Genomic DNA, 13,183 nt, shown 5'->3' on the forward strand with positions numbered 1-13,183 from the left:
CAAAAAGAAGAGGAGGGGAGGAGAGAGAGATGTAAGATGAAACTAGTCATCGGCCAACGTTCACGTTGACGGAAACAGAGTTACAGCCCTTAACGCACGACGCCTGGTCACGTGACAGTCCGCTGTTTCGCTTGGAGACGCGAGCTGGTGGCAAGTTTACGAAGTTGGGACGCGGGCGTTGACGGAGTAACTTTTGTGCTAAAACGCTTCAGACTTGGTTGTGGGTGTGAAACACATGCTACAGGAGTTATGAATAGGCCATGAGTCGAGTTTCTGGCTACCCGAGTCGGCCTCCATCCAGGCCGGCCTCCGAGCAGGTAAGAATTTTATTGTCGTCTGCTTGTGTGCGACTACAGCGAAGTCACTGTATTATTCATATTATTATCGCTCATTTTGAATGAATAGCACAGCTTGATATATTGTGTATCAAGCCGAACACCAATTATACATAAAGTTATTCTCACCTACTTTAAATAAAGTTAAAACAAATTGTACTAGTTTTTAATAGACTTCAAGAACAAAAGAACTTGTTTGTTCCAAAGTTTATAAATAACTTGTAATTTTGTTTGTTTATTGGAATGACATGTGCATTTCAACAGATTTTAAAAAATATAAATTAAATATTTTCTATAACCAAGTATAATACAAAATAAAAACTAATCAAAATAATTACTTTTCATTTAAAAGTCAGCAAACTGCTTTGCACTAAGCAGTATTACAAAAGAAGAAATGTAAAATTTTGATCATGTTAAGTGAAATTGCTTTCAAAACAGTGCCGAGCAATGCATTCCTTGACTCAAAGCAAACCCAATTAAGTGTCTACGTCAATTCAATGGCCCATTAAGCTCCATGTTCATTGTCAGTTTATGGGAGGTTCACCTAGCACAGCACATTAGAGTTTTTTTTAATTTTCCTTAGTGGCCTGAACGATCTTGAAGTTATTACACACTGTAACCTGATCAGCTAAGTGCTGATAGTACTTCTGGCAAGAGCCACTCAGTGCCACAATTAACCATCATATGTGTGTACACTCATTATACACATTGGAGTATCTATCTTCTTTCACAGAAGACCTTGTAACTAGTTATGATCAAATTTATTCAGACCTCCATAATATTTTGTTGCAAGGAAGATACTTTGCTGTTAGAATTAGCAAACTTAAGTTGCACAATACATTTTAAAGAGCATTCTCCTGCAAGTCAAGTATGGTGGAGTATAAAAAGAATAGGGAACTTTTCCAGGGGAAGTGGGATATGGATTAAGAGAGGACCTAAAAGGAACAGTTAGGAAAAAACCTAGTAAAGTGGAGTTTAAAGCTGAAAACCAGAACAGAGCAAAGCAATAGAAATTCACATCAAACTGAAGAAAGAATTTTCTGTTGGTCAGCAAACAATGTCAACCCTGTACTTCAGTCTCAAAGTAAAGCACATAAAATCAATATATGAAGTCTGCCAAATAGAAACCCTCTTGAACTAATGTGTAGACATGTCACATAGCCAAGATGGACCACTCATTGGTCAATCTTTGAAAGGTGTACTATTGTTTGTTCACCAGACAGTATGCCTGGCAAATGTCCTTGGTGTTGTATGTATTGTCATGCTAGGTTCTTCAGTCAGATGTTGCCAGGTAGGGAACCTTTCTTTATAGGAGTCATCTGAGTACTTCATAAGCTTAGACTGAAGCAGTAAATCATGTTAGTGTCACAAGAAAGTCAGCCAGAACTAATGCAACTAAGTTTCTTTATTAAAAACAAAAACAAGGTAGTAAACATTAAGATGAATCTTCAAATAATCAACATCAAAGCACCAATCTACATTCTGTTTTATATAACTTAAATAGAAACACCACTGTGATAAGTATTATGTATATCATCTGGATTTTGTTTTTTGTGAATATGATAAAATCTTTTTTAATCTTTAAAATCTCGTAAAATGACCATACTTTTTAGGTAAGAGGTAAGTGACTATAATACATTTCAAAACAGAAATGTTATGGTGAGGCATGAATACTCTTCACTTGAAGGAGAATGAACGAAAACTATTTTTTCTTATCAATATAAGATGCAAATTTGCTGTTTGATTATCTAAATGGGTCAAGTCTTTATGTTATTTCTAAATCTATTTGGACAGTGATCATTCTGTAATATTATCAGTGATAATCCAGTGCGTTTGTGCTAATAGCTTAGGACAATGAGACAGTAGCCACTACGCTTAAAAGAAATGCTGGGGGGTTCTACTGAGATGTATGATAATGTAATCAGATCAACAACATAAATTGGTTGTCCCAAGAAAGGGAATAAATATGCACGTATATTAAGTGGGAATAGATTTGAATAAGTTTGCTTTTGGATATGGTTTAACAAAAACGTTTTTGATTATGCTTCATTTATTAATACATAAAGAATATACATGGTGGCACACAATAAAGCTGGCCTGTCTCTAACCACCTGCCATGAGTATGTACACAGACAATGCATAAAAGTGATCAGGGTTAGGGTCATGTAACATGCCAATCAGTCAATAAAAAAATTAAAAAACAAGTCATAAATAGATATAGAAAAGAAGATAGTGGAGACGTAGTTTAACACCAAAGATAAACAAAGAAATAGAACTATCTTGATAGTAAAACACTAACATGCATACTTACAAAGAAACTTAAAACACTTGATTACCTAAAAAAGAAACTATTGTCTTCCCACGCTATCCGTCTTAGCTGTTGATCAGCAGGTTTTTAAAGGAACAAAACAAATTGAAATTCAGTACTGCAAAGCAAGATGAGCAGCAGACGCACATATTATTAGACACTCCAGCCATTGAGGAGAATCAACACTGTTTCATTTTGCTGCATCATGTTACACAATCAACATTACCAAAAATAAAGTAAATAAAATAATTTCTTTAGGAGAGTCTTATAGTGAGGAAGGGTGGATGTGAAGAAATGTAGAGTAAATGTCTGTAGAATTCCTAGTGGTAGAGCTGTAGGCTATAGTTGTTTTTTTTTTTCAGTCTTACAAATCAATTGAACAAGTTTCTGTGAAATTTAAGGATGCAGTTGAAGGCTACTACAGGATACCTTGAGTAAATATAGTTACTGTATATGAGGTACATTTCAAAAGTTGTTTTCATCATGATTTTATAGCCTTAAATCAAATAGGTTTCAAACTGCAAGGTATTGCCTCTAGACCTTTTTTTTAAATCTGCTTTAATATTACACAGAGTTAGAGGGCCATTTTGGGTGTGTGTGAGAGAGAGATTGACACAAAACATGCTACCCTCGCCGATGCAGCTGACACGTCTGATCTAGTATCTTATATCCAAAGACTGAAAATTTCTCATTGTTGGTGTGGAATTGCCCACCCGCAGAGACACCTTTTGTCAGGACGGCTCTGTGTGCGTGCACGCAGCCCTAGAAATAACATCTCAAAGAGCATTCTGCGTGACCATACTTCGGGTAGAGACATCGAGCCTGTCTGATCAGAGGCTAGCTAGACAGCGAACTGCACGGTGCACTTGGTGTGATCATACTTGGAGCACAACCCTCACCTGTCTTATCACTGGCCAGCATGAGATACTGAACTGCATGGCTTTTCACACGACGACTGAGACCAGCGAGAGATCCGATAAAGAGGGAGAGATCGAGTGGGAGGTAGATAGATAGAATATTAATAATGAGGTGTAACGAATAATGAGATGATGAAAGTATGGTTAGAAATGAACTAAGGATAGTCTTTTTTCTGTCCAGTAAACGGAAGGTCGTTTAGAAGAAATCGAACTTCAAGAAAAACGAAATCTCGTTGGTAGTTATAGTCATCGTGACTAGAATATACAACTGCAGTTGACACTCTGATTAAAGCTGCTACTGTTTGCTGCCTGCTATTGTTGTGGACACAAAGTCAACGAAGGGGGAAGGAAAACACACATTCTTTTCAAGGAGATTAAAAGCGAAGGAAAAGAACAGAAAAATCGATCATGCGAAGGAAAGAAACCCCACTGCGCTGATCAGTTTGAAAACAAAAAACAGTGAAGATCAGACAAAGTCAATGCCATATCTCCTTCCTTTAAAAGCAACATAAAACAAAAACAATCAAAAGAAACAAGATGCGATAGATGAAGTTGGAGACCGGCGAAGCTGACATAGTCGAACTGTCTGCAGAAACCCAGTTATTCGAGTTGTCTGCTCTATAGCTAGTCATGGCTGAAATTATGGACGTCTGGATGGCTTTCCGCTGGCTTATTTCTAACATGAAAATTCACTGGAAGAACGAGCGATCCATAAGTGCGAACCTCTGTACTTGGCATTGTGCCTCTGTGCCAGTCAAGGGCTGATACAGTTGCACAAGCAATTCCACCGCTTTTGAAAATTTTGAAACCAACTTTCATACATTTTTGTACAGTACACAGTTAAGTATAAGATGAAAGAGAGCAGTTTTTTTTTTCTTCGTTTACTATAGCCGGTGTTCACACAGTCCAAGACAATTTTAAGGATATGAAGAGAGCCTTTGATGTTGTGAATGCAATCGAGTTTTTCTTATCAGAAAACAACAGACTGCAGTAATGTACCGTATGTACAGCTAGGTAGTTTAACTCATAGCCGGTACGGCACAGTGTACTCGTTCCTGCTTCTATTATGCATAGCGTGATTACAGCGCAATTTTTTTTTTGTATTTCGTCTCATCACCACTCGAGCAGCCATGTTCTGTTTTTTATTATTGGGTGAATGGGATGAGTTCACGGAAATCTAATTGCTTTTACTTTTTTTATAGCGTGTTAGCACCTGTCTGTGGTAGAGGTGGTTAACATCATCATCAGTTGGCTCTACGTCAAGTTTTGTCATAACAACCTGCCATCTCACTCTCTAATTGCTAGCGTACCCGATGACAGCCTTGGGCATGCTGTCCGGCTATCTGTTTATGGACTTTATTTTAATTTGATGTGTCGAGAGGATGAAAGAAACATAAAATATCCCGCGGCTCTCACACGGCACCGCTCTAGCAGAGCTCTCACGCTCGTTGGTGGATATAGCATAGGAACGTTTGCCGACCTGTTTGAGTGGGTGTGTTAGGAATGGCAGAATTTGTTGACTCAAGGTTTTGGGGCTTGACGTGAGTGGTTGCTGACAAATTTATCCTTGTTTTTTTAATTGAAAAGATTTACTGACAGATTCATGATGAGTTACAGCTATAAGCTAGCTCTCTCTCCCCTCTTTCTGTTTGCGTGTGCGTGTGTTTGCGCGCTCGCATGTGCGTGCGACGTCACTCAGTTCTCACCTTATCGCCCACCATTGTCCTTCTCTTGCTATTCCCCCTCAACCAGTGGTCTGATATGGCATTGAGGTGTGATCACAGAGATCAGACAAAAACGTTTCCGACTCGCTCGATTTTTAGTCAGTAAACGGTCTGAAGAAAACTGCACTTGCTTACTTTTAGACTTTTAAGGGAAGTGGTTTTTAATACATGGTTAGATCCTGTGACTGATGAAAATCCACCTCTCTTGGATTACAAAATGTGTACCCAGTCCTGGTGGTTAGCTGGCGTGTGTGTGTTGCGAAAAAGAAAATCGAGGAACATAGTGAAATGAGAAAAATCTGTCTTGTAGAAGAATTGCTGCTGCTGCTGCTGCTGCTGCTGCTGCTGCTGCTGCTTTTTGTGTACTGCTAACCATTCTTTTCCTTTTGTTTTTTTATTTTGTCTGTTGTTACTGTTTCTGTTTATCTTTTGGCCTCTGGAGAAAACACTGTTTGCAGACACTAAAGATGCTGAAGAGTCTTCCTCTCTGCCATTACCATGCTTACGTAACAAAATGGGAAGCCTTCGACACTTGAAGCTGAATGCTCCGTCATTATTACAGAATAAAACATTGAACGACTCTTTCATAATGGCTTGCTCGAGTAGGAGAGCTTTCAGAATATCAAATGCGAGATGGAAAAATGGCATATCAATGCTAGACTTGAGTTTGTCGTTACAGGCTGCAGTGTGTAGCTAAGGATCCTTCTTAACCAGACAAATATTGACGAACATTGACCAGTTTGGCAAAGTTTTTATATATCAGTCACGTGGAAACGCTGTAAAACTTGTTCAAACCTTGATCCATGTTGGTCGATTGATAACGGCCTTAAGACAGATATGGCCAACACAAAACTTTGATGTGTGAGATGTATTTTGTAAGTCTCTTCCGCTTTTCCTTCTTGACGCAATGTTTGCTCAACCGTAATATATTCGTGGGATTTCATAAATCATGAGCTGACGGCATGTTAGCACTTCGGTGTTTGAGCATAGAGAAGTCGAGAGCTGGCAAAAAGTTTTGAAAAACTAAATTACTTTTTTTTATATTCTACCCTCAGGACCGCTGAGACCCAGCACCGGCCCCTGCCAGACGACTTCTCCAGGCCCCTTGTAATTGTAATCGTAAATTATTTTCCCAGTATATAATAATCTGCTTACAATTCGATTGACCAAGGCAGGGTCTCCTTCGCAGCCATGGGCCCGGGTACAGATCCCCCCGTCCCCCCTCTCGTCAGTCCTGCCTACTCTAGGACATTTCAAGCGACTTTTTCAGGATTCTTAAGGTTTATGAAAGAGAAATATACCAAACACAGTAGGCGGAGTACGCCATTGTACATATCTATACGAAGATGTAATAAAATAATCTGTAGATTTTCCTCAGCTTTAAGTCAGAAATTCATCAACTTGCTTTCTTATGGTGACATTAAGAAGTCGTCTTGCCGTTGTCAGAGATTTATTGCACAATTTAGCAATGGCAATGGCAATGCAAAGAATCTCGCACCTTCAGTTGTTCCCGCAGATACGACTGGTCAAACACGAACTCGCTTCCAGCTTTGTGGACAGTGAATAGACGTTTTTGTCGCATGGCAACCGGTCAGGTCTTCGAAGAACAGGACTTTGGAACTGGCGCAGCATACCAACATTGGCGTGGGATTTGTTTGAAGACTGATTAAATAGATAACCGGTAACCAGTTACGGATATTGACACTGGACCAGTGGTGTCTTGACAATGGCCAGCTTTTTCCACTGCAGTCTTTCCACCTTTAAGTACTTTTGAAATATTGATCTTTACTGGGGATAGGGTGGAGGAAGGGCTTGCTTCTGATCTGTCCTCTTTCTTGTTCTTTCCACTCCAACAATTCTCATTGATGTTGAGGGCCAATGGGAAGAAACACGTTCTGCTAATCCTACCCTCGTTCATAAAGAATTCTTTTTCTTGTCCACCCGTTCCATCTTTGGCTGACTGTCCAAGTGAGGTTGCCCAGCGCGTACGCTGTTGCCGTAGAGACGCAGCAAACACAGGGCGGCAGGCAGCAGATCAGCAGTGGCTCGATGCAGCGCTCCCGCTGTGCAGCTCTCTCTGTCCGCTGTCGTTCCGGACACGCTGCTGTGCGCAGTTCAGTCAGCCGGACAAGGACCACGTGCTGTAGAGCGTGAGGAGAATCATATTGTCCGTGAGCAGCGAGATAACAGTCATGTCCGGCTCTTACGGGGGACACACATTCCGCTCGGACTGGTCCGAGAGCGACTCCGCAAGAACATTGACCATCGACAGGACATCGAAGAGAAGGACCAGCGATCCTATAGTGACGTCCTCGCCCGAACAGGTGGTGTTGTGTTTATGGGCTTCAGAAATCGTCCTGCGCTCGAAATGCGAGCAGACATATCTTCTGCTAATCTTTTTCTCTTATTTTCTTTCTTTCACGTATTCTCTCCACTTTCTGTCTGTTTTCCTGCGTCTCTCTCTTTCACACACACACACACACAGAGTGAAAGAGGAACGTGCGAACTTTCGTGTACTCATACATAAAAACACGGAAATTTATAGGCACACAAACAGCAAAGTGTGAAACAACGTTTACAAAGCGTCTGAAGCCATTAACTTTTTTATTCTTACTTCGCGTTTCAGAGATAATGTCTATCAGACTTAAATTTTTGTGTGGTTATGGAAAGGTCTGTATGCTGTCAACTAATAAGAGAATTAACCCCATTAAACTTACGTAAAATAAAATCTATTTTATGAGTTTTTGCTGGCATCTGCATGGATATTGATTATTGTATATCAAGACAGTAACTAGTCATGGGTATACATGTATTTATATTACTGTTTTCACGTCCACACTTTCTTCCAGAGCTACTTCTTCTAAGAGGATTTTAGGAAGGCCTAAAAAATTATCTGTTTTATTTTTTTAATTTGTTTTTACAGCTATGTGATTTACACGTGTACAAAGTGCCTTTGGACTTATGGCGCACCCCACTCAACAACATCCTCAACCAGTCTGTTACAGACACCGTCTCTCTGGGCATCATAAGGTGAGTTTTTACCGATTCCAACCCCAATCTCAGCTTAGAAAAAATCCATCCGTGCCATTAAGTCTTGAAGAAAATTCTTTTTTCGAGTGAAAGACTTGCAGATTATGAAATCATTTGTTGGAGTCACCAAATTTTTCCTATTTTTTTTTTAATTTTTTATCTTATATACGCACTCAGTATCTCTAGGCAGAGTGTAAAGATACTAGCACGAGCAGTCATGAAATATAGTCTACTCTCGAATGCCCAGCAGCCTTCATGCATGTGCGAAGGACATGAACTCACTGAGTCACGTAGCACAGGGAAAGACAACTGCAGGCCTACATGCGTGACGTCACAACTCCCTCTCACGGGATCAGATGGGATTTGCGATTATTGCTGGAACTTTTCAGTTATTTTTTAAAGTAACAGCAGGCGACCAGAGGTCTATTAATTACTCAAACTTGAACGAGACTGTTTTGTAAGAGTCTTTGGCTTAGAGTCGCAGTGAATGGCGTCTCAAGTTGAACTACATGTTGTAGTGCGTGACTGTAGCAACCAGGGCACGGTGCTTGCTCCTCTAGGTCTGAACACAAAGCTCGACGACATGATAAATTGGTCTTTTCATTCAGCTCTTGGTTTAATTTCTTTACTTATTTTTTGGATTAACTTTGCTACGAGTTTCATGAGTCATCACTTACAAAAATTAAAACAAAACAAATAACAATCGAATAGGAGCATGACCGGTCTGATTACCAAGTGGCTGAGAAATATTGCGTGGGTCTTATGTGTATCGGAGTAACCTGTCAGAAAGAATTTGTAAATGTGTTTCTTAAGTGAAATATGGCTGTAATAACTGTGTCCGATATTTAAAAAAAACGAGTGAAGCGCTAGTTCACGGTGACTTGCAATTAAACTAATGACAATTTTATCAAGTGAATCATGAAGCAAGAAAAAAAAACCAACAACTTAGAACCATTGTATCCTTTTAAGACTTGAAAGTAATTTAAGTAAGTATATGTAAGTTTTGTCGAGTATTTTTGTTTTCATGTCATCACTACAGCACATTATGAAGTCAGCTTATGCGAAGCTGTCTTTTAACAGTCACCCTAGTTGATGAAATATTAGAAACAAATCGAGATCAAAAGCCTCCAGGGTGCTTCAGAAAATTTCTTTTGTTACAGTCCCAAGCGACTTGCATGTGATACACTAGACTGACTAGAGCGACAATAAGCTATGCGTTTCCCTCAATCTCCCGTGACGGCATTTTCAGTGATCTGAAGATGACCATTGTAGGCAAGCGTGTTTTAATTTCGTGCTGTGCCCAGGGACGTTTAACCTGTGCTTTCCAAGTCAACGAACTGTTGAATAGGTAGTTTGGCTTTTGTAACATTGTTTGCCTTCGAGGTGTGTTTGTGACCGGTAGTTTAGTGACGGCTCTCACAATGAAGATCACTCGGCCACTTGGTCCTTGTTTGCGCATGTTTTGCGAGCAAGCAGTACCGAGGGTTGGTATACAGTGGGTCGTAAACGAAGAAATTTCCAGCCACTTTGATAATCACGCTGGTGTACCGAATGCAGACCCCCCATTTATTTACTATAGGCTACCAGCGCTTACTAGGGACGCATCGCCGAGCGCTTTGAAAAAACTGTTTAAAGGGGAACAGGAGAATGCAAATAACCGAGAAGGGATAGGGGGCTAGAGTGTTGTGTTATGTTGTGGTAGTGTTTGTTTTAGCCCTCATTGGTTACGGCAACACCAATGATTTTAAGGTGCGGCGCTCGCTTTGCAAGAGAGAGAAAAGAGTCCTTAAACATTTCACTTATAATTGTAATATATACGCTTTTTACTGTTGGCAGGTGTGATACAGTAGGACGGTCGTGTGCATGCGTTTGTATGTGTAATGTGCGTGTGAAGATCATTCCCTAACCTTTCAGGTCGTTAGGGGGTGCGGTGTTAGAGACCTCACTTTCGGGGCCAGCTTTACTTTACCATCTCTCCCTCGCTGCCTTACTTTCGCCAACCCTCTTTCGGAGTCAGGTACCCGTTCCCGCCAGCTTCATCGACTGGGGGAAGTTTGCTGCGCTACTTGGGAACTGAACCAGCGCACTCGGCTATCCGCTTCCCCTCTCTCTCTTTCTGTGTGGGTTTATGTGTGTCACAGAAAGAAAAATTTAATTTACGCTCCTGAAATTTCAAGTTTCAGACAGAGAGCGTGGAGATGGGGAGAGAGAATTGCCAACAACTAAAACTATATCATGGCAAAGTGGTCCTGGGAACACGCACTACTTTTGCAGAAAGAACAGTGTGCCTGAGACGAAATCTTAATCCAGGAGAGAGAGAGACATGACATCTTTAATACCACAGACTCATGGTCATTATGACATAGTGAAAATACAAAACAGCATATTCAACAGCAATCTATTGGCAAATGTACATTTTCATATAATTTGACCCTGATATGGTCATCAGGCATATTCTCTTTCCAAACGGGGGTGACTAATTTTATATATATATAGGTATTTCATTATACTTCCATCCATCTTTACATACACACCTGTATAAGTAGTTGAAACATTATCTATGGAATAGCATGGTATGTACAGCTGGATCTAAATATACACAAGCAAGAAACTTATTCCAGGGGATAGAGCTCATATAACCTTCAAATCAAATAAATCAGTATGAAAAATTTCAATTCACAAACATTCAGATACGTGTCTACCCAGAGAGAGAGAGGGGCAAAAAGGCGCAGGCAGACCGACAAAGAGACAGACATAAGTGCTATATACAGAGAATTTTCTCAGACACTGTTCTTATTAACTCATCAAAAGTGAAACAAATTAGCACTTGATATTTTAATGTCACTGGGCTTATCCCGATATGCTACAGTTCGATAAGAGCAGGTGTCGGCCATGGAAAGTCTTTGGCGGCCATACTGCATGCAAAGTTCTTGAAGAAGAAAACAGTGCATGCGTTCCTTGCGGGCTGTATTCTTGACTGCTGTTATCATTCCAGTGCATGTCTATCTGAACATTCTCCGACCATATTCTTATGCATGTTAAACTAAACAAGAAAGAAAAAGAGGGAGATTATTGTGAACGTACTGAATGGCTGCGCTTTTGTTTCAAGTGCAATGTGTCATGGAGATAAGCCTGGGCAAAACAGTACATCCTGTAGCGTCAGGGAGGGCCTTGAAGAATAAGGATTGAGAATTGATTATTTCCTGTTTTAACATAGGTAGAAGTATATTGTACCTGAAAGAGAGGTCAGGGGTTGCACGAACTATCTTTTTTTTAAGTCCCCTAGAAGGTCATTTGTTTTTTCGGAGGCTGACAGCTGTACGAAATCGAGTTTCCCCAACTCCCCAACAACCACCCTCCCAACCAAGCCCAACAAAACAACAACAAACAAACAAAAAATCCACAAAACCCAAGAGAAGGGCAAATCAATCACAAGAACCCGACTGTCAAATTATACATCAAGTCATATAAATCATACATGATCGCCGAATCCTTGCAGACATAATTTTTTTATGCATAAATAGCTACACACGACAGAGACAGCAATACAAAGCAAGTCGACCTTTCAAACGGAATGTGAGAAGAAGGGCTGAGCTCATTTGCTCAGAACACGATGATCTGACGACTGAAGACCGTGTTATAGACACAAAGGTCTGCCTCCTCCGTCATGAAGTGCGTGGCCTGACCAGACGTCCCGACTCCTCCGCACGCTTCCTCTCTCATCCGAGGCACATTGCGCGTCCTCGCCATGGTTACACTCGACTGTTCTGCCGTCTTTCCCCCCGAAATGTTTGTGGATCCACTTCAGATCTTAGCAAACACATTGCAAAGCAGCCACAGTTTACCGGTGGAGTCCTTGACAATACAGATGTTGCATGCGCTGTTTAATTATTGATTTGTTGTTTCCCAGCAAGTGGAGTTTGTCCCCTCGGGAGGTTTCTCTAGGCTTCTTCATCATGATTGGTCTCCTAATTGACCCCTTCTTTGTACCCTCTTCCTTGTCATCCTGACCTCGGGCTTGAGGTTTTGTCTTGGTCGAGGAGGAAGAAAAGTTAGAACAATACGTCCAACAGCTCCTTTCCTTAACGACGTACGCGTAGAGAGGAAGATGACAAGAAATGAAAGCAAGAAACGGAATGGGGAAAGAAGTAGTAAACCAGGTGTTCGGTTTAAAGGATATACAATAGGAAGTGTTGTTAGGTCAGAGAAGACAGGTGAAACAAGTGTTCGGTTTATCCGATATCTGGTAGCACCCGCTTTTATTCCAGAGATACACATCTTCCAATTGCAAAACGCGTGTGCAGAAGTACACACACACAGACGATATAGGAGGTGGTAATTTAGAGCTAGCTAATCTTGTCTGAAAATTGGACAGCAGCTGAGCTGTCCCCGAGGTGGGAATGTTAATCAACAATTGGTGGCTTGATGAGTCAGTAACAGCCGCCTACTGTCCTGCTGGAAGGTGCTTGGTGCAGATTCTCCAGAAGAGTATCGCTATCGCCAGGTATTGTGACTGCGGGCGGTAGTAAATCTCTCAATAAGGGCAGCATTGTGGACCGAATCAGCAGCTAGTCAATTGGGTAGAGGCATATTTTACCAATCCCTATAGAGGTTGAAAGGGGTAGCGTGTACGACAACCTCTTGCTATGCGAAGTGAATTAAAAAGTGTTTCCTAATCTTTGGGGAAAGGTTGCGCCAGAAGTACTAGAATAATAATATAAAAAATTGAACCTATATGTGGTAAGGAGAAGCAGTGGATAAGAAACACGTTTTAAAATTAGTTTATGCCAAGGTTATGCGTTTATTATATAACAGTGATGCCCAACCTTTTTCGGCCTGCGGGCCATATCCATTTCGGACAGCCGTGTC

The 13,183-nt window shown here is 40.8% G+C and overlaps 1 protein-coding gene across 1 annotated transcript in view; it reads left to right on the top strand.

Moving 5' to 3' along the window:
• Positions 1-7,062: 7,062 nt before the first annotated feature.
• Positions 7,063-13,183, top strand: part of LOC112573699 (trichohyalin-like) — a 31,724-nt gene continuing 25,603 nt past the window's right edge. Inside the window, 2 exon segments of the mRNA XM_025254278.1 lie at positions 7,063-7,608; positions 8,208-8,314. Coding sequence (XP_025110063.1) covers positions 7,477-7,608; positions 8,208-8,314 — 239 coding nt within the window. The 5' untranslated portion in view covers positions 7,063-7,476.

The sequence above is a fragment of the Pomacea canaliculata genome, linkage group LG10, assembly GCF_003073045.1.
Source record: "Pomacea canaliculata isolate SZHN2017 linkage group LG10, ASM307304v1, whole genome shotgun sequence".
Lineage (NCBI taxonomy): Eukaryota > Metazoa > Mollusca > Gastropoda > Architaenioglossa > Ampullariidae > Pomacea > Pomacea canaliculata.